This window comes from Drosophila subpulchrella, chromosome 3L, assembly GCF_014743375.2.
Source record: "Drosophila subpulchrella strain 33 F10 #4 breed RU33 chromosome 3L, RU_Dsub_v1.1 Primary Assembly, whole genome shotgun sequence".
NCBI classification, from domain to species: Eukaryota; Metazoa; Arthropoda; class Insecta; order Diptera; family Drosophilidae; genus Drosophila; species Drosophila subpulchrella.
The window spans coordinates 13,474,075-13,492,788 of record NC_050612.1 but is presented as its reverse complement, the minus strand read 5'-3'; the positions used below and the strand labels follow the sequence as shown (position 1 = coordinate 13,492,788).

At 42.4% G+C, this 18,714-nt stretch overlaps 5 protein-coding genes across 7 annotated transcripts in view; 2 read left to right on the top strand and 3 right to left on the bottom strand.

Annotated features, from left to right (window-relative positions):
* Positions 1–6,491: 6,491 nt before the first annotated feature.
* Positions 6,492–7,812, bottom strand: LOC119553687 (gastrula zinc finger protein XlCGF7.1-like). The gene is made up of 2 exons (XM_037864240.1): positions 7,555–7,812; positions 6,492–7,492 (listed from the first exon to the last, which is right to left on the bottom strand). The coding sequence occupies exon 2, from the start codon at positions 7,486–7,488 to the stop codon at positions 6,724–6,726; it is 765 nt and encodes a 254-aa protein (XP_037720168.1). The 5' UTR covers positions 7,489–7,492; positions 7,555–7,812; the 3' UTR covers positions 6,492–6,723.
* Positions 7,813–8,054: 242 nt separating this feature from the next.
* On the top strand, positions 8,055–10,792 carry LOC119554462 (serine incorporator 1). Of its 3 annotated transcripts, none has more exons than XM_037865376.1 (7): positions 8,055–8,190; positions 8,690–9,245; positions 9,310–9,419; positions 9,479–9,662; positions 9,719–9,928; positions 10,242–10,383; positions 10,452–10,792. In XM_037865376.1, exons 1-7 carry the CDS (start codon positions 8,155–8,157, stop codon positions 10,588–10,590), a joined length of 1,377 nt encoding a protein of 458 aa, XP_037721304.1. In that variant the 5' UTR covers positions 8,055–8,154; the 3' UTR covers positions 10,591–10,792. The 3 variants fall into 3 exon arrangements, with proteins under 3 accessions (XP_037721304.1, XP_037721303.1, XP_037721302.1); XM_037865375.1 differs by having other exon boundaries at positions 10,230–10,383; XM_037865374.1 differs by having other exon boundaries at positions 10,221–10,383.
* LOC119554461 (probable glutamate--tRNA ligase, mitochondrial) lies at positions 10,724–12,611 on the bottom strand. Its single transcript, XM_037865372.1, has 4 exons — positions 12,230–12,611; positions 11,755–12,165; positions 11,309–11,695; positions 10,724–11,250 (listed from the first exon to the last, which is right to left on the bottom strand). The coding sequence occupies exons 1-4, from the start codon at positions 12,553–12,555 to the stop codon at positions 10,839–10,841; spliced, it is 1,536 nt and encodes a 511-aa protein (XP_037721300.1). The 5' UTR covers positions 12,556–12,611; the 3' UTR covers positions 10,724–10,838.
* A 214-nt stretch (positions 12,612–12,825) lies between these two features.
* Positions 12,826–14,784, bottom strand: LOC119554953 (tyrosine--tRNA ligase, cytoplasmic). Its single transcript, XM_037866073.1, has 4 exons — positions 14,076–14,784; positions 13,650–14,016; positions 13,272–13,595; positions 12,826–13,208 (listed from the first exon to the last, which is right to left on the bottom strand). Exons 1-4 carry the CDS (start codon positions 14,713–14,715, stop codon positions 12,962–12,964), a joined length of 1,578 nt encoding a protein of 525 aa, XP_037722001.1. The 5' UTR covers positions 14,716–14,784; the 3' UTR covers positions 12,826–12,961.
* A 397-nt stretch (positions 14,785–15,181) lies between these two features.
* The window catches only part of LOC119554573 (elongation factor-like GTPase 1), a 79,780-nt gene continuing 76,247 nt past the window's right edge, over positions 15,182–18,714 (top strand). The window contains exons 1-3 of the mRNA XM_037865553.1: positions 15,182–17,499; positions 17,562–17,991; positions 18,053–18,166. Coding sequence (XP_037721481.1) covers positions 15,316–17,499; positions 17,562–17,991; positions 18,053–18,166 — 2,728 coding nt within the window. The 5' untranslated portion in view covers positions 15,182–15,315. The remainder of the gene's footprint in view (positions 17,500–17,561; positions 17,992–18,052; positions 18,167–18,714) is intronic.

The following is an 18,714-nucleotide window of genomic DNA, read 5'->3' as shown; positions in this document are numbered from 1 at the left end:
ATGTTCCGTCGACCGTGATGCCTTATCGCCTATCGAGTGTTTTTGCCACATCGCTAGCGGTGGCAACATTTTTAAAACTTACTTTTAATTTGAAAATTATTAGGAATTGCATATAATTTAAAATATTAAATACTATGTCTAGCTTTGAAAAATCCATACTGGCGCCAAGATAAAAGTTTGAATTCCGTGCTAAATTAACCTTTTTTCTCACTGTACGATAGCGCCAATGCGGCCGAAAGGGAAAATGCTTGTGTAGATAACAATGTAGATAAAATGGGCCGTGTAGACTGGTTAAAAACTGGGAGTAATGAAAAATCACTGCTAAATTGAGTTGGTTAATAACTATTTTAACTATCAACTATTTTTTTCTGTTATATAAGTCTTTTATATTTTATACCAAATAATATAAGGTGCTCGTTCGGGGAACCGGTCTGTTGCGATATTGGTTTCCAATGAATCAGATCCGATTTCTTAATATCGATAACCCGAAAAATTCAGACCTGCAACTGATTTAGGTTTGTTGGATTTTGAAAAAATATCGTATCGATAATATTTGCTGTTTGAAAAATTACACACGATGATATTAAGAAATATCATAAAAAATATCGATATATCGATTTTTTTGATGTTTTTTAATGTTCAGCTAAATTTGAAAAATGGTGTCCTGTTGCTGTAAATTTGGGTCTTTTATAAAAAATAATAAGAAAATAATAGCCAATCCCTCAAACTCAAACTCCCACAACATCATTAAGTTCCTAAAAAGTTCAAAAATAATGCAAATAAACATCAATGTAAACACAATTAGAATCTAAGGATTCCATAAATAGTATAATCTTGTAAATATGTATATAAACTCACAGTAAACCCACAACTTAAGCCCCGAGTCCAAGGCCTAAGCTGCTATGGCTCCAAAAAAAACACTGTTAGCGCTTAGTTTAATACAAAATCATTAAGAATATGGCACAGCCCATTGTTTTCAATTTTATTTATAAAGATACTGATTACATACATTTGAACTTATTTAGGGTATTCAATTGCGTTGCAAACGTTTGAAAAGTGTAAAAGTGTAAGCAGTTCCAACAACAATTTCCATACAAAATAGTTTTCAAGGCCTACAACACCCCAGCCTATGTATACTAATCTGTTGTACTTGTGTAGAAATAGGGGGTTAATAAAGGGTAGGAATTTTATCTAAAATACTAAAAATATACTGAAAAGTTGGATTTAAATCCATGGTAAATAAATATAAATTCATGAAATTACATACGTTTGTACTTGATTTTAATTAATTCGCAAACAAATCTGTTTTTAATGATTTAAGAAAAACTCTTTCGGTTACATGCTGGTCTGTCATACGACTACGATAGTCACAAACAACACACTTTATGGCAGAAGCCAACCGTTCCGATGAAACCGAACTACCAGGCGTGATCAGGCAACTTAATGCCACCTTCGCTAGCATGGGCATAGTTGATTTTTGTGAGATCCAGAAATCCAAAGGATTTGTCTCCCAACTACAAAATGGCATACTAAAGAAAAGCTGCATTTCCTTTCTTTCGGAACTCTGGACTACAGAGTCTCGGAGCTCTACGGTCCTGTTGTGCAGATCTAGAAAAGATTCCTGTATGCTTAAAGCGACCATGTCCTGTTCTCCGCAATCCATTTCTCCTACAGACGAAGGCAGTATTTCTGATTGCTTTTTTTCAACCATCTGCTTTATGATTTCATCAGTGACATTTTTTACGTGAAGAGGCATATCGAAATACATTTTTTCAAATCGAGGATCAAGCATTGTGGCTTTCATGAGTATGTTATTCTGCAGCAAACTACTCAATCGCTTTTGTGATGTTTGTAGAAGGGTATCCTTTGTTAGAATGCCCTCATCGGTAACCATATTAGCTTCTTTTAATTTTGTATTAATCATAGAAATCATAGGAATCACTAAGCTGACGGTCACGTAAGAATCGCCGCTCACATTATCAGTGGCTTCTTTAAAAGTTTGGAGAACATGGCAAAAATCGCGACAAATATTAAGCTCCTCCACTGAGAGCATTTCTGGTGACTTGCCTGAGGTTCGTCTACTGAAAATAACGAATGCCAACAGATTGCTTTCGTTTCCGCTGGTTTTAATGTCTTTAGAGCACAATGTGCATTTTGCAGAAGTAGCATTTGATTCTGTATAAAAATCTTTTGCCGCACTCATTTTCACATACACTTCTCATTTTGCTTTCTGACCAAACATAAAAAATCGGAAATATCATAAAAAATATCGTCAAAATCGTCTATTTTTGCCCAAAAAATATCGCGATGATAATATTTTTTTAAGAGAAAAATATCGATATATCGAAAAATATCGATATTTTGATATATTTCCGACATCCCTAAACTGGTTGTTCTTCATTCATGTCATTTTCGTATCTTCCATCTCCCTTTTTCACTGACACTTACGCTGAGGCTGTCTCCCTTTTTTACTGACACTTACGTTGGCTTACGTTTTGCCGACACTTACATTTTGTTCAGTAACGGTTGTTTGTTTTCAACTCATTCGTAATTTGAAATTCGTCGGCGTTCGGGTCTCGATGGACGATTTTATTGAAATTTGCGATTAATTAAAATGCAATAAAATGTGTTCAAAGCAATTCGGATGATCGCGGATTAGCAACACTGTCGGCACTGTCGGGTCCTGGATCCGAAAACGGGGAGTATGGATCACATGAAGCTCTTTGGATTTTGTTTCCTATGGGCCGCATTTTTCTGTTTCTTACTTAGGATATTGGGGTGGTTATGAAATTCCTTTTAAAAATTCTTACGAGGAATATTGCTAATAATTGTGATTGTTCAGTGTCGCAACTTCAAAAAAGATTCCCAGCACTTGACTTTTTCTTTTTTACTTCGCATAGATTTTCAAAAGAGCAATAAATAGCGTTAAATTTTAACTGGACTGCACTTCTCCCGCTCTAAACTATTTATATTAGCGTTAAATTTTAACTGGACTGCTCTTCTCCCGCTCCAAACTATTTTTATATCATTGCGTTTCAAAAAAATGTTCAATAGGATCACAATTTAATACCTGGATTATTGCTAATAACTGTGAATATTCAGTGTCGCAACTTCAAGAAAGATCCCCAGCACTTGACTTTTTCTTTTTTACTTCGCATAGATTTTCAAAAGATTTTTCAATGATAGCGTTAAATTTTAACTGTACTGCCCATCTCCCGCTCCAAACTATTTATATATCATTAATCAATTTAATTGCTGGATTATTGCTAATAACTGTGATTATTCAGTGTCGCAACTTCAAGAAAGATTCCCAGCACTTGACTTTTTCTTTTTTACTTCGCATAGATTTTCAAAAGAGCAATGAATTGCGTTAAATTTTAACTGGACTGCTCTTCTCCCGCTCCAAACTATTTATATATCATTGCGTTTCAAAAAAATGTTCAATAGGATCACAATTTAATACCTGGATTATTGCTAATAATTGTGATTATTCAGTGTCGCAACTTCAAGAAAGATTCCCAGCACTTGACTTTTTCTTTTTTACTTCGCATAGATTTTCAAAAGATTTTTCAATGATAGCGTTAAATTTTAACTGGACTGCACTTCTCCCGCTCCAAACTATTTATATTAGCGTTAAATTTTAACTGTACTGCGCTTCTTCTGCTCCAAACTATTTATATATCATTGCGTTTCAAAAAAATTTTCAATAGGATCACAATTTAATTGCTGGATTCTCGTTTTGATTGTAACCTTTATTGTACATGTTTTTTTGTTTTGTATGTGCCTATGAGGGTCTCCACTCACATTTTTGAGCTGCAGAATCCTTCGAAGTTTCTAGTATTTCTGTATATTGCTTCATCTCGGTGCTCTGTTTTTCCATCAGCACAGAAGAGGCTGTTAACTAATAATATGTCAAAGCCCTCGCTCAATATTGATTTTGCGCTTGTTATTTCGTTGCTAATAGTTTGAAACTTGATTGGATTGATTTCATTGCACCCCGGAGTGTATTCTTTGTTTTTAAAACAACATCGGTTACTTTTCTTGCGTGGACTCTAAAATGATTTAGGGGTCATAGACGCCTGACTTTGATGATGATAATAAATTTTAAACTGTTAGGCAATTTGGACACAAGTATCGGATGGGTTTTGTGATTAATGGAATCCCTGTACGCTGCGATGAAAAAATCGATTTTTTTATTGTCTATAGGTTTTTGCAATTTTAAAATCATGTAAAAGGACAATCATTTCGATGTCCAGTACCGGTACTGATTGAACTACCGCATATGTGGCTGCGATCGGTGATGGTCGGCACGTGGAGGAATCGCGGCGCGATGCTTATCCTGAACTTATCCGTGACGAAGTTTTTTTTTTTTACATTAAAACTACTTATTACTCATTACTTTCTTTACCTGAATTACATAAATAATTTATCGGGCATACGCTGAAATTGGAGACAAGTAAATAATTAGTGAACATTTTTATTTTAAGATTTAAGAACTTAACTTACCGATGCCACGACGGCCAGAGCGTTCATTATTCCGAACAGGACGTGGGACGTATAACGGAATCGGACTGCTGTCTTTCCTTCGGCCGAATCCGCAGAAACTCCATTTGGAGCACTGGTTGAAGTTGGAAGACCGCGAACCGTTAGGGGTAATGGCGGGCAAAAAAAGTTTTGAAAAAATTCATGCACTCAATGGACCACCATGTAGCTGAGAATTAGCATGGATTTTTTTTGTGCTCTTGAAGCATTCTCTGGCAAGTTGCGGATCATTTCCCGCCCCTTCTCCTTTATGGCCTCCAACTGGTCCATGTTGATGGCGGAGAGGTCGAACGCGCAATCTTCGTCGAGGCGGAAGCGACGTTTTAGAACTTCCCGGATCGCGCTCCGCCTTCTCGAGGGCCCACTGCAATTTCTACGACTCCACTGAACCAACTACAACAGGGGCGAGGATGCAAACCCAGCGGGACTTGTCCCTTGGTGCTGCACCACGAACCGACAGGTCTTCTCGACCACAGATCGCTCTATCATTTCGAAAAAGGTCGCGAGTGATTTGATATTTTCCATTATCATGTTTGATTTTTACGTCATTTCGGAACGGGGGAAAAGAACATTTAGAACATTTGGATTCCGACTTAGACGTGTGATACCTCTATGAATTTGTGATTCTCCAATAATTTACATTAAAATTATTTGATTCAAAAGAGGGTCAAATTTTAATTTCGATTTTTCCGTAATTCCTTTGGTTTTCAGAATGGGAACCCAAGACTGCACTCCCAGATTCCATAACTTGGGTAATTGGATCCTGATTTGTACGTTAGATACCTCTATGAGTTTGTGGTGGAATCCCCTAATATTCTACATCCAAATATTTCTTTCAAAAGAGGGTCACATTTTTGACCCATTTTATGTCAGATTTTTTCTTAATTCCAAAGGATTTTAGAATGGGAACCCAAAACTGCACTTCCAAATTCCATAACCTGGGTAATTGTATTTCGATTTTGACGTGAGATACCTCTATGAGTTTGTGGTGGAATTCCCTAATATCCTACATCCAAATATTTCTTTCAAAAGAGGGTCACATTTTTGACCCATTTTCATGTCTGATTTTTTCGTAATTCCAAAGGTTTTCAGAATGGGAACCCAAAACAGCACTTCCAGATTATATAACTTGGGTAATTGGATCCCGATTTGGACGTGAGATACCTCTTTGAGTTTGTGATGAAATTCCCTAATATTCTACATTCAAGTATATCTTTAAAAGGAGGGTCACATTTTAAGCCCATTTTCATGTCTGATTTTTCCGTAATTCCAAGGTTCTCAGAATGGGAACCCAAAACTGAACTTTCACATTCCATAACTTGGGTAATTGGATCCCGATTTGGACGTAAGATACCTCTCTGAGTTCGTGGTGGAATCTCCTAGTACTTTACATTCAAATATTTCCTCTAAAAAAGGGTCAAAAATGTGATCCCGATTAAGACGTGGAATACCTCAATGAGTTTGTACTTTAATTCTCAACACAGTACGTTAAAATTAATTTTTAAAAGAGGGTCAAATTAAAATTTGTATGTTCGATTTCTTTGTATTTCAAATAGTTTTCAGAATGGGAACCCAAACCTGTGCTTTTTAATTCTATGACTTGATTTATCGGATTCCGATTCAGACGTGGGATACCTCTATAAATTTGGGGTTTGATTCCCTAATATTCTGCATTAAAATTTTTATTTAAAAAGAATGCCATATTTTTTAGTTTTTTTTTCAAAATTGCATAACTTGAGTTAAACTGAAATCGCAATTAGATTAATAAGTTAACGAGATACAATGATATTTACAGAAAATGTGTCAATATTTGGAGATAAAAACACTGACAACGACGTCACACAGGACCACTCCTATTTTGCTCACGGAGTGAACCCTCAAACGTGGTTCCGGACCCCCTTGTTCCCATCAGAAAAATGCATTATACTGAGAGTACCAGTACCAGTAAGTAAAAAATAATGTGCTTATGCACTATTTTATTAATTCTCTTTTATTAATCTGTACGGAATTTGTACTACGGATGTCATCGAGGCTGCGATTCGATTGTTCCTTCCGCGTCATCCGAGTTCCAGTTTAGATGCGAAGTTCCTTCATTATTGAAAATGACTGTAGGTTCCTGAAAGGCTTTCCATTGTGGGGATGCAAGAGATGCAAACTGTGGGCACATGCAAATTTGAAACACTAGGTGGTATGTAATCCAAAATGTGTTCGAAGAGATGATGCTTGTGCAAAACAAGATGTACATAGGGGACACTTGTAGGGTCGTTCTCCGGTATGAGTTCGTATATGTGCCTGTAGATATTGACCCTGGGTAAAGGTCCTCGAGCAGTAGGTGCACTTGAATGGTCGAACTCCTGCGTGTACCCTCAAATGCCTGTGGAGTTTGCTTCGCAGTCTATAGTCTTTAGGGCAGACGCTACACTTAAATGGGCGTTCGTCGCAGTGCACGTGTAAGAAATGCGACTTAAGTTTAACATCAGTTGTGAAAGTCATCGAACACTGGGTGCACTCTCTTTTTTTATTTGCATGCATTTGCATATGTGCCTGAAAACTTATGTTCTGGACAAAGGACTTTTGGCATTGAGAGCACGTGTAAGGTCGGTCTTCTGTGTTTTCCAGATCTTTATCAATGATATTATCATCATTTTCTTGATTAATGTTGGAGTTTGAAATAGGGTAATGCTCTTCCTTTATATCTTCCTCCTTAAGTGGCCCGTTTTTCATTTTTTTCTGTACACTTTGTGGTTTCTGCTCCAATTTTTCAACTACAAGAGATCCTTTCTCAAGGTTTGAACTCTCACTTTCGCTGTCCGATTCTAGAAACATATCTTCATCGAGAAATGCATTTAATTTATCCTGCAGGCAGGACGCGCAAATGGGTTCTGGAAATCGTAAACCTTTCTCAGGTTTGTTGACATGGCAAACACGGCATACAGACGACTCCATCGCTCTGATATTTAAAAGATTTAACGAATCAAATGTATTATTCATTTATAGACGAATTGTACTTACATGTTTTTTATCCAGCTGAATTGGACTGTGTGGGGAATGGAATTGTCTAGTTCCTGTACTCGACGTACTTGTAAATTGTACCCTGTTCAGACAGATTTCTGCTTCAGCGACTTTTTTGTCATAAGAAATACAACTCGGCACCACAGAATACGAGGAAGGTGCTATAAATGCGTAAAAGGGTCCAAGCGGTCCTAACTTATGGAAATTTTCTTGGCGCTATTGTTGGCCCACAATAAACCTTACTCAATTTTGACTACGCTTGACTGAATGGAACTCTCGTCCTTAATCAATTTGTGAAGAAAGACGTTTAAAAGGTCACACTAACTAGCATTGAAGGTTGAAATGGTTTTTTTAGCAGTAAAAAAAAATCGTCCTTCATCGGTATCCGTCAGCTGTTTTGCTTTCAGCTGTGTGAACAAGCAAGTATCGATATCAACATATCGATACATTAGGGCTGGGAAAGACATCGTCTCTTGCGATATGACAGATATATCATCGATAAATTGATATTATAGAGGAATACACATCTCTAACATTTTCTCAAACAAAAAGATTTTTAACTTCATTTAATAAAAACGCAATAACTTCTCGGCGACGACAATGGGAGCTGTTTTAGGCCTATGTTCGGCCGCTCAGGTAAGAAAATGCTTTGCATATAGCTAGCGATTGAACCGAGTAAATTCCATCCGACATTTTCACTTGGCTACAAATCAATAAGGGCTAGCCATATGTTTACAAGAATTTCCCAATCGAGGGAGCTTTATAAAAATGTATAATTATAGGATGTATAGGATGAGTAGCTGAAGGGTTCTAGTACCCTGTGAAATCAGTTTCCATTTGAGAACTTTAGTCTTAAAGCCAACAATGAAGATGTGTCATTCAATTAGGGATTAAATAAACTATGTATGTATTCTAGAAAATGTAATATAAATACAATAATGTGTCACAATTGGATTAAACTCCAGATTTGTGGCTTGTTTTTCTATAGTATACCCTACTTAAACATTTCCCTTTATTATAAACGTAGTTTTTATCGAAAAAAATGTAATAAATATTAAATGATTCTTATGAAATGGAATTTAGGGGTTTCTAATATAAACGATGGTTTTAACAAGAATATTCTTTACATTTCCAGTGCGCCATGTGCTGCGGAGGCACTGCAGCCAGCATGTGTTGCTCCGCCTGCCCCAGCTGCACCAACGCCTCCTCCTCGCGCTTCATGTACGCCTTCATCCTGCTGGTAGGCACTGTTCTGGGGGCGATTGCCCTATCTCCGGGTCTGCAGGACACCCTGAAGAAGATGCCCTTCTGCATCAACTCCACTTCCTCGTACAGCTCCGGGGCTCTGAGCGCCGTTTCCGGAGGCTCTCTGCAAGTCGACTGCGAGTACGCTCTGGGCTATATGGCTGTCTACAGGATTTGCTTTGGCATGGCCTGCTTCTTCGCCCTAATGTCCCTCATTATGCTGGGTGTGAAAAGCTCTAGAGATCCGCGATCCCACATCCAGAACAACTTTTGGCCACTGAAATTCCTAATGTGTTTTGGCGCTGCGATTGGAGCCATCTTCATTCCCGATGGATCTTTTGGCCCGGCAATGATGTGGGTGGGTCTAATAGGTGGCCTGGCCTTCATACTCGTGCAGCTGGTCATCATTGTGGATTTCGCTCACTCGCTGGCGGAGAACTGGATAGGTGAGTCATGTTTATCTCAGTTTTGTAATGATTAACCTAGTTAATTTTTGAATTCTTCCTTCAGAGAGCGCTGAAAACAGTCGTGGGTACTATTACGCCCTGGCTGGGGTTACTCTTTTGGGCTATATCTTATCGCTGACTGGGATTACCTTGCTTTATATCTACTTTACCACTGTGAGTAAAGTCTGTTAAGCTTATTTGATTAAGTTTTTGAGCGGTATCTGTTTTTTTAGAGCACTGGCTGCGGCATCAACAAGTTCTTTATCTCCATCAATCTCATTTTCTGTTTGGTGATCAGCGTCATTTCGGTTCTGCCGGCTGTGCAGGAGCGTTTGCCCCATTCGGGTTTGTTGCAGAGCTCTTTGGTTACCTTATACACGGTTTATCTGACCTGGTCCGCAGTGGCCAACAATCCGGGTAAGTGAAACTTACTCCAAAATGTATATAAACTGATCATATTTTGCCTGCCACAGAAAAAGAATGCAATCCTGGAATGTTTGGCATGATGGAGGGATTCGGCAATGCGACCACCACTGTGGCTCCACCCACCCACACCACCAGGGTTACTTTTGACACCACCAACATCATCGGTCTTGTGGTTTGGCTTCTGTGCATCCTGTACAATTGCATTAGTTCGGCGGTGGAGGTCTCGAAGATCACCCAAGATAATAGCGAGAAGCGTGGTAGGTGCTTCGTTTCCATTCCCTAGTGCTCCGTCCGCATTCCCAGCCATTACCACATTTCCACAGTTTCCATCACGCATTCAATCGACCTCACTTTTCATTTTCCTCGCTGTACAAACAATGAAAACCCCCAAGCTAATACTGGTTATTAACCCTCGTTTGCTATTGCCGCTTTATTTTTTCTTTTATTTTTTTCCGACTAACCAAACTAATCCACTCGGTTACTTGGTATTTGAAACTGTGTGAAAAATATGGCCACCTGGCGTCCCTCTTTGCACTCTGATTAATGTAGTTTTAACAGAAGCTCTATCAGACACAGAGGCCGGCACGGATGCCAATGGAAAGCCGAGCACGGACACCGAGACCGAGGGCGTCACCTATTCCTGGTCCATGTTCCACGTGGTCTTCGTCTGCGCCTCGCTGTACGTTATGATGACCCTGACCAACTGGTACAAGTGAGTAGAAAACAGCAATCTATTATAGAAAGCCAAGCTTTATCACATTTCACGGTTTATCCCCTTAGACCTCATTCCGAAATCGAGCTCTTCAACGGCAACGAAGCTTCCATGTGGGTCAAGATCGTCTCCAGCTGGCTGGGTGTCTTCATCTATGGCTGGAGCCTTGCTGCGCCCATTATACTTACCAATCGCGACTTTAGTTAAGCGGTTTAATTAATTAGTGTATTATTGTCTAGGAATGGTGCTTAACCGAGCAAAACGAGAATGCCAAAATGGAACGACGAGAAATTAGTTTCTGAAACGGAGGAAGATTAATCATACATAATTTTGACTCTTATTGTGGTGTCTACTCATTGATCTTATTCTCAAATTGCAACAGTTATCAATATATAAATATAAAAAATAATCTATACTTAAAATCTATATACAAAATATAACAAAACTTAACCAAACTATTGGTTTTGCTCTAGATTGAGTCTTTCCTTGGGCAGAGCTTCTTTGAGCCGTTCAAGGGTTACCGTTTTGCCTAGGATCTCCATCATTTCCGCCACACCAGGACCCTCTTTTAAGCCACTCAAGGCGGCCCTTAGGGTTTTCATCATAAGCGGGAATTTGATGTGTTCTTGTTGAGCAAAGTCTTTTAGCTTAACGTTGAGTTCATCTTTTTGGAAGTCTGGGATGGCTTTCAGTAATGTGAGTATGTTATCTAATTGCTCTGCTGTCAGGTCCTTTAGCTGGAATTCCGATGGCTTCACCCACAGGAAACTCAATTTGCTGCTGGTCAAATCTTGGAGCAGTGTTAAACGCTGTGAGGACCAGTTCAGCACATCCACTATGTGGTCCTCAGCTAGATCCAAGTTGGAGCTGAAATATTTTGGGGATTTATGAGTATTGTTCTGTTGTAATTCTACTTCCAACTTACTGCTGTGGATAGGCCTTTTTCACCAGCTCTTGAACTTGTTTGACCAATTTCAAACGGCTTTCTTCAGCAGACAAACGTTCTGCCATCTCCAGGCGATTGAAATCATCCAGCAATTCGGGATTCAGGCGACTGGGATGCGAGTTGACTCGCTCTATGTGGAACTGCTCATAGAGATTCCGCATGCTGAGCACTTGCTGCTTGGCATTGGCTTGATGCTCGAATCCACCGCCCGCAGAAACCACATAGTTAACAAGGGCTAGGGGAAAGTAGCCCCGTTCCCGGAAGTGCTGGATGCCAATGTCTCCTTGGCGTTTGCTCAGCTTGGTGCCATCGGCGTTTACGAGAAGCGGCAGGTGACCAAATTTAGGTGCCTGCCAGCCAAAAGCTCTGCGGGAATACACATATTTCAGTACAGAAAATAAAGAAAAAATAGTAATAAAACCCACTTGTAGAGCAGCAAATGCTTTGTGGTGGATATCTGCCACTCTACTCCCCTTAGGACATGGGTGATGCCCATCAGGTGGTCGTCCACCACGTTGGCAAAGTGATATGTGGGAAACTGATCGCTCTTCATGACCACTGGATCACCCTCGGTATCGCTGACATTGTGATGCACCTTGCCGTAAATGAGATCCTCCAGTGGTTCCTCGTGATCCGTCAGCTTGAAACGGATGCAGTGGGGCGTTCCCTTGGCCAGAAGGAAATCGATCTCCGTCTCAGTGAGATGACGGCACTTGTTATCATAGCGTGGAACTTGCCGGGTTCTTAGCGCCTCCTTACGCAACAAATCCAGACGGCGTTCGTTGCAGAAACACCTGTAGGCGGTGCCGTTCCGGAGGAGTTCCTTTATGGCTTTACTGGTAAGAAGAAGGAATATATGTATATAGTCTACTTGGCTAGCATAGGTTATCCATTAATCACCTGTAAATCTCTTTTCGATGACTCTGAACATAGGGTCCCAGTTGACCGCCAAAACCGGGTCCCTCGTCAATTTCTATGCCCGCCCAGAGCAGATCCTCCACCAGGCGTTCGCTGGCACCCGGCACCAGTCGAGTCTGATCCGTATCCTCGATCCGGAGCAGGAATTTTCCGCCCAAATGCCTGGCGTACAGGAAATTGTAGAGGGCTGTGCGTAGTCCGCCCAAATGCAGGTGACCCGTGGGACTGGGGGCGAAGCGGACGCGCACCTGGTTGTGGGCGTGGCGCAGGCACTGCTGCAGCAGGAACCGCCGGTTAATCTTCAACATTTCTTTGAGAATAAGGTGAAATTAATTAAGTTTATTTCGCCGGTTTTTGTTTACATGAAACAGCTGATCGAAAGCAGCGCTGTTAACTGGCTGTTACAGTTAACAGAGACGTAACAGTGAATGTAAGGAATAAGAGGAAGAGATGGCGCCATGATTAAAAAATTCAAATGAAAATATTCCATCTTTGTGTAACTTTTAACTACACTGAAAAAACTCTTCCGACATTGGTTTAAGAAACCCACTATTTAAGAATGTAAGCCCTACAAGACATATATTTTAAAGCGGCTTTATTTAACAAAATGCATATTGTTTACAAAGGGGAATCAATAAATTAGCAGCAGTTTTTTGTGAACTTTCGGCTTAGTTGTAAGTATTACACGGCTCAGGTAGGCTGGCATTCGAAGTTCTATTTAATAGAGCAGTTGGCCAGCTTGCTAGACAGCTTCTCGCCCTCGGGGGTCAGCAGGAAGTTGTCCTTCCACACGGCCAATCCATCGCTGTTGGTCTTGAAGTCCGCGGATAGCTTCTCCCACACCTTCTTCTTGGGATTGAGCTGCTCGTCGGGCGTGCCACTGAATCCCTCGAAGGAGAGGCGGCTGCCGGGAGTAGCTGTTGCTGGCAAAACAATCGGTTCCACAACTGTGTGATCATCGCTGGGGAAGATCAATGAAAAACATAAATAACTATCCTAGAGAATGCTGATAAATGTAACCCACTTTGAGGTGCACAAAACCATTCCCTCGGACAAAATGCCACGCATTTTGGAGGGCTTCAGGTTGCACAGGACAGCCACCAGTCGCTGTTCCAGCTCCTCCTGGGTGACGAACTTCACCAGGCCACTAATAATGGTTCTGGGCTGCTCCTCAGCCAGATCAATCTTCAGCACATAAAGGGTATCGGCATCCGGATGACGGGCCACCTCCACGACCTTGCCCACGCGAATATCCAGACGATGGGGAGCATCTTCGTCAGCTCCAGCAGCCGAAGCAGCTCCTGCTTTTACCTTGGCAGGTGGTGGATAAGCAGCAGCACTCAGTTTTCTAAAAGTAATCCATTAATATCCAATTACTCTTAATCCCTCAAAGATTACATACTGCAGTTCTGGCTTCTCGAAGGCCTTGCGAATGGGATCCAGCAGTCGATTGATGTACTTCTCCACGGTGGCCTTCAGGTCACCCGGATGCAGTTTGTCCTCTGCATAGTACTTCTCTAGATCCTCGTACTTCAGGAAGATAGCATCGCCACCGTGTTCCGCCTCCCGGTTGACCTCGAATCCTTCACCCTCCTTGAAGAGCGAGAACAGGACGTGTTTGACAAAGGACAACAGACCGTTGTCGGCAATATTGCCGGGCTCACAGAAGGCCTTCTTCAGCTTCTTCTTCACGTTGGCCGGGGAGTCCAGAAGGTCGATCTTGGAGTCCTCCTCGGACGAGGACATCTTGCCACCAGCCAGGCCGGGTACTACAAATGTATAGATCGGTTAAAGGCTGCACATTTTATAGAGCCAATCGATGACTCACCCATGGGATTCATGAAGTGGATGCGCTTCTCGTAGCCCAACTGCGGCAGGTACTTCTCCGAGAAGGTGAAGATCTTGCGCTGGTCCACGCCACCGAACTGGGCGTCCACCTTAAGGTACTCCTCGTCCAGGGCCTGCAGGCCGGGATACAGCAAGCCAGAGAGCAGGGGGTATTCCACCTGTTTGACCACCTCGGCGCCCGCCTTCTTCGCATCGTGCTGCGTGACCACGGAGCTTAGTTTGTAGACATCCAGGGTGTATTCCTTGGACAACTGATAGTCGCTGCCCTTGACGAACTTCAGCTTCTCCAGCGGCACGCCAATGGAACTCAGCATGGCCTTGATGACCTGCTCGTAGTACTGGGTGCGCAGCTCCAGCAGAGACCAGGGCGCCTTCATGTTGTCCAGATAGGCATGGAGATCGGCGAACAGGATCGTCACCTCGCATCCTGCCTTCAGGAAATCGGCAATCTTCGACATGGGCACAAAGTAGGCGACATGTGGCTTGCCCGTCGTCGCCGTTCCCCAGTAGATCTTCAGATCCCGCTCTGCCAGGATCTTGGACAGCTTGTCATCGCCGAGGGTCTCCTGCAGATTGCGCGTTATGAGCGTTTTCTTTTCTGCGGGCGTTATTCCGACCATTTTTTCAGCAATTTTATGAGGGGTTCGCGTGCGAAATCACGAAATTGTTGCGGGGGAAGAGGAAGAGCACAACTGCATGCGTGGTGATCAGCTGTTTTGGATTTAACAGTGTCCGCTAACAGCGCTTCCTAACAGCTGAGCTGCGGTGAGAAATAGCTTAAAAAAAAGCTAAGATATTTAATAATTGCTATGAAGTTATTTCCCAAATATACATATTAAATATGTTCATTACAAATATAAAAAATTGAAAGTTAACATTGCGCTTAGCCTAGCGCTTTATTGGCTAGAATATATATTTATATCTGTACGAAGCATTCAGAAAATATTTTAACAAGAACTAATAAAATAAAAACTGCTATGCTTGGCTTTAAAAAAGCTAGGCTGACAGCCTTACTTAACAGTTCCCCAACATCTGCTAGTTAACATACCTGCTATTTTTAAAGTTCCTGCAGCTGGTCACACCAAATTGCGAAATTACGGTTGTTTTGCCGCGTGCGGTTTTGTTTATAAATACAATTGGACCAATTGGCGAAATTCCCAGTTTCCAGCGGAAGTCGTATTGACAATCGGAAGGAATTTTACGCCCACAAACGATTCAGGATGCCCGTGGTTGAGGGCAGCGATCTGGTCCAGCTGCAGCGACGTCGTCAACAGGTGCGCAACATCTGCATACTGGCGCATGTGGATCACGGCAAGACGACTCTGGCGGATTCCCTGGTGGCCAGCAATGGCATCATTTCGCAGCGGATGGCGGGCAAACTGCGCTACCTGGACAATCGGGCGGACGAGCAGGAGCGGGGCATCACGATGAAGAGCAGCAGCATCTCGTTGTACTACCAGGAGGCGGAGGAAATGGCTGGTAATCCGGACTACCTCATCAATCTAATTGATTCACCCGGTCATGTGGACTTTTCCAGCGAGGTTTCCACAGCGGTGCGTCTATGTGACGGTGCCATTGTCGTGGTGGATGTGGTCGAGGGCGTGGGTCCACAAACTCGCGCCTGTCTCAAGCAAATCTACGAAGAGCAACTGAAGCCTGTCTTGGTGCTCAACAAACTGGACCGCCTGATCCTGGAGAAGCAGATGGATCCCCTCGACGCATACTTCCATTTAACCCAAGTCCTGGAGCAAGTCAACGCCGTTTTGGGCAGCATTTTTGCCTCTGACATCTTGGCCAGAGAGGATATAACCAATAAGGACAACTACGAGTCCGCCTTGGAGGAAGTGGATGACTCGGAGCTGTATTTCTCACCTAGCTCCGGCAACGTCATCTTCTGCTCTGCGTACGATGGCTGGGCTTTCTCTGTTCGAGACTTTGCCGCCATGTACGCCAAGCGTTTGGAGATCAAGCGAAAAGATCTTGAGCAGGTCCTGTGGGGTGACTTCTACTACAATTCCAAGAAGAAAGAAGCCTTGCCGGGAGCCCAGGAGAAGGCGAAGAAACCCATGTTTGTCCAGTTCGTGCTGGAGAACATATGGAGCCTTTACGACATCATAGCCATTAGGAAGGATAAGGATAAGCTGCCTGGAATAGCCGAGAAACTGGGTCTCAAACTGGCCGCCAGGGATTTGCGTCTCACCGACCCCAAGCTGCAGATCAAGGCTGTGCTTGGGCAGTGGCTACCCATTGACAGGAGTGTCCTGCATATGGTTGTAGAGCACGTTCCGCCGCCTCACAAAATCAGCGAGGAGCGGGCACAGAGATTGCTTTATCCAGCGAATGTGGACTTGAGTTCGCTTCCTCCAGAAACCCTAAAGCTTAAGGACAGCTTTACCACTTGCGATGCGGATAGTTCGGATGTCATTGCCTTTGTGTCCAAGATGACACCAGTGCATGTAACCCATTTGCCCCAGAATCGACCCAAGAGGCTAACGGATCAGGAGGTGCAACAGCGCAGGGATGAAGTGCGTCGTCGCATTGAAGAAAGGAAGCTACAAAGTGAGCAAGCGGAGCTGGAGAAGATCAGCCAAGGCGTGGAACAGTTGAGCACTCAAGTGGAGGTCACGAAAACGGAGGAACCCCAACCGGAGGTGGGAGAGCCCAACGAGTTCGTATTCATAGCCTTTGCCAGAGTCTTTAGCGGCACCTTGAAGCGCGGCATGGAGTTGTTTAATCTAACGCCCAAACACGATCCTCGCCAGCCGACGCATCGTAAGGAGGATGAAGCCCCCTATGCCAGTCGTGTGACCATCGGAGATCTTTACATGTTCATGGGAGGTGAGCTCCAACTCCTAGATGAAGTGCCTGCGGGGAATATCGTGGGAATCGGTGGTCTGGAATCACACATTGTTAAAACAGCTACCTTAAGTAGCAGTTTGGATTGCACCTCCTTCAGTGAACTAAGCATTATGGCCACTCCTATTCTCCGAGTGGCCATCGAACCGGTTCAACCGCAGGATATGCCCAAATTGGTGAAAGGATTGAAGCTTCTGAACCAGGCAGATGCCTGTGTCCAGGTGTCGGTGGCTCCAACGGGTGAGCATGTGATCACCACCTTGGGCGAGGTTCATGTGGAGAAGTGTGTTCATGACTTGGAGCAGAGCTATGCCAAGATCAAGGTGAACGTATCCAAACCGATTGTGTCCTTCCGGGAGACTATTGTGCCAGCTGCCACGGTGGATATGGTTAATGAGGCTATCGTAAAGACGGCGGAGGACAAGGATGTGAGCAAGAAGATCGCTGTGCAGCAAACGCTCAACAAATTGGGCACTCTTAAGGTTATAGCGGTGCCCCTGCCAGCTGAACCTGTGGAATTGCTTGAAAAGCATGCGGAATTTTTCAAGGTAAGAGTTGCTAAAGCAAAAAGTTTGTAAATAGTTTAATAATATCTTTCTTTGTCCCGCAGGAGCTGGCTGCCATTCCTCGAAACCAATTGCTCTCGGAGAAGTGGACTACCCTGCTGGGCACCATCAAAATAAAACTGATCGCAGCTCTGAAGGATTTACAGCTGTTTGGATTAAGCAGGCTATCCACCGAAGAGCTTGTGAATCGAATCTGGGCTTTGGGTCCTCGCAATTGCGGTACCAACATTCTACTCAACCTTAGCGATTACGAGCAGCCTGACTTCTGGTCAAGTCATGCCAAGTCGGACACAGATGTTCGTTCCAAGACAGATCCGCGCAAGGATTTCAATAGTTCGCTGGTGAATGGCTTCCAACTGACCTCCGTGGCGGGTCCTTTGTGCGAGGAGCCCATGCAGGGCGTATGTTTTGCGGTTCTCGAGTGGTCCATTCAAACGGAAGGAGAGGATTTAAACTCCCGAGGTCCCTTCTCGGGTAGGTTGATGATATTTCTGTAAAATATATATGGTCTAATTTATTACCCTGCATATTCCAGGTCAGGTTTTGACTGCTGCTAAGGAGGTTTGTCGACAGGCTTTCCAAAATCAGCCACAGAGATTGGTTACACCCATGTACAGCTGTAATATTGTGGTCAATGCGGAGATGTTAGGTGAGTGGCTTATTTTTTAATATATAAAATATTATATTTTTTTAAAAACCAAACCAATCTCTTAAAAATTTAAAGTTTTTAAAGGTTAAAAAGAAAAAGAATGTAAGCAACAACAACATTTTTAACAGAAGGTTGTACTTACGTTATGAAACTTGTGTGAAGAGCCTTTAAAATTAAATGAATTTCCAAAAAGGACATATTTTTAAAATAGTATTTTATTTAACTACTAGTAAATGCAGCTTAGGTCTAAACATAAATAAGCAACTAAATTTAGGTTAAATAATTTCGGTGTTGGTTTTTTGTATTTAATTATCGTTTTCGTTTACTCGTTTCCTTTTAAAATAGTTTCCAGTTTTGCACCTAAACTATTCGTTTAAATCTTTAAATATTATTTTAAAAAGTTGAGGCCTTGTTTACGCTTAAATGCAAAACAAATTAATTAAACAATTAATGCGATCGTGCCCGGGCACGTGTAATTGTTTAATTAATTCGTAAATTGTTTTGTAAATAAATACATGTATGTATAAATATATAAATTAGGAGGGGGG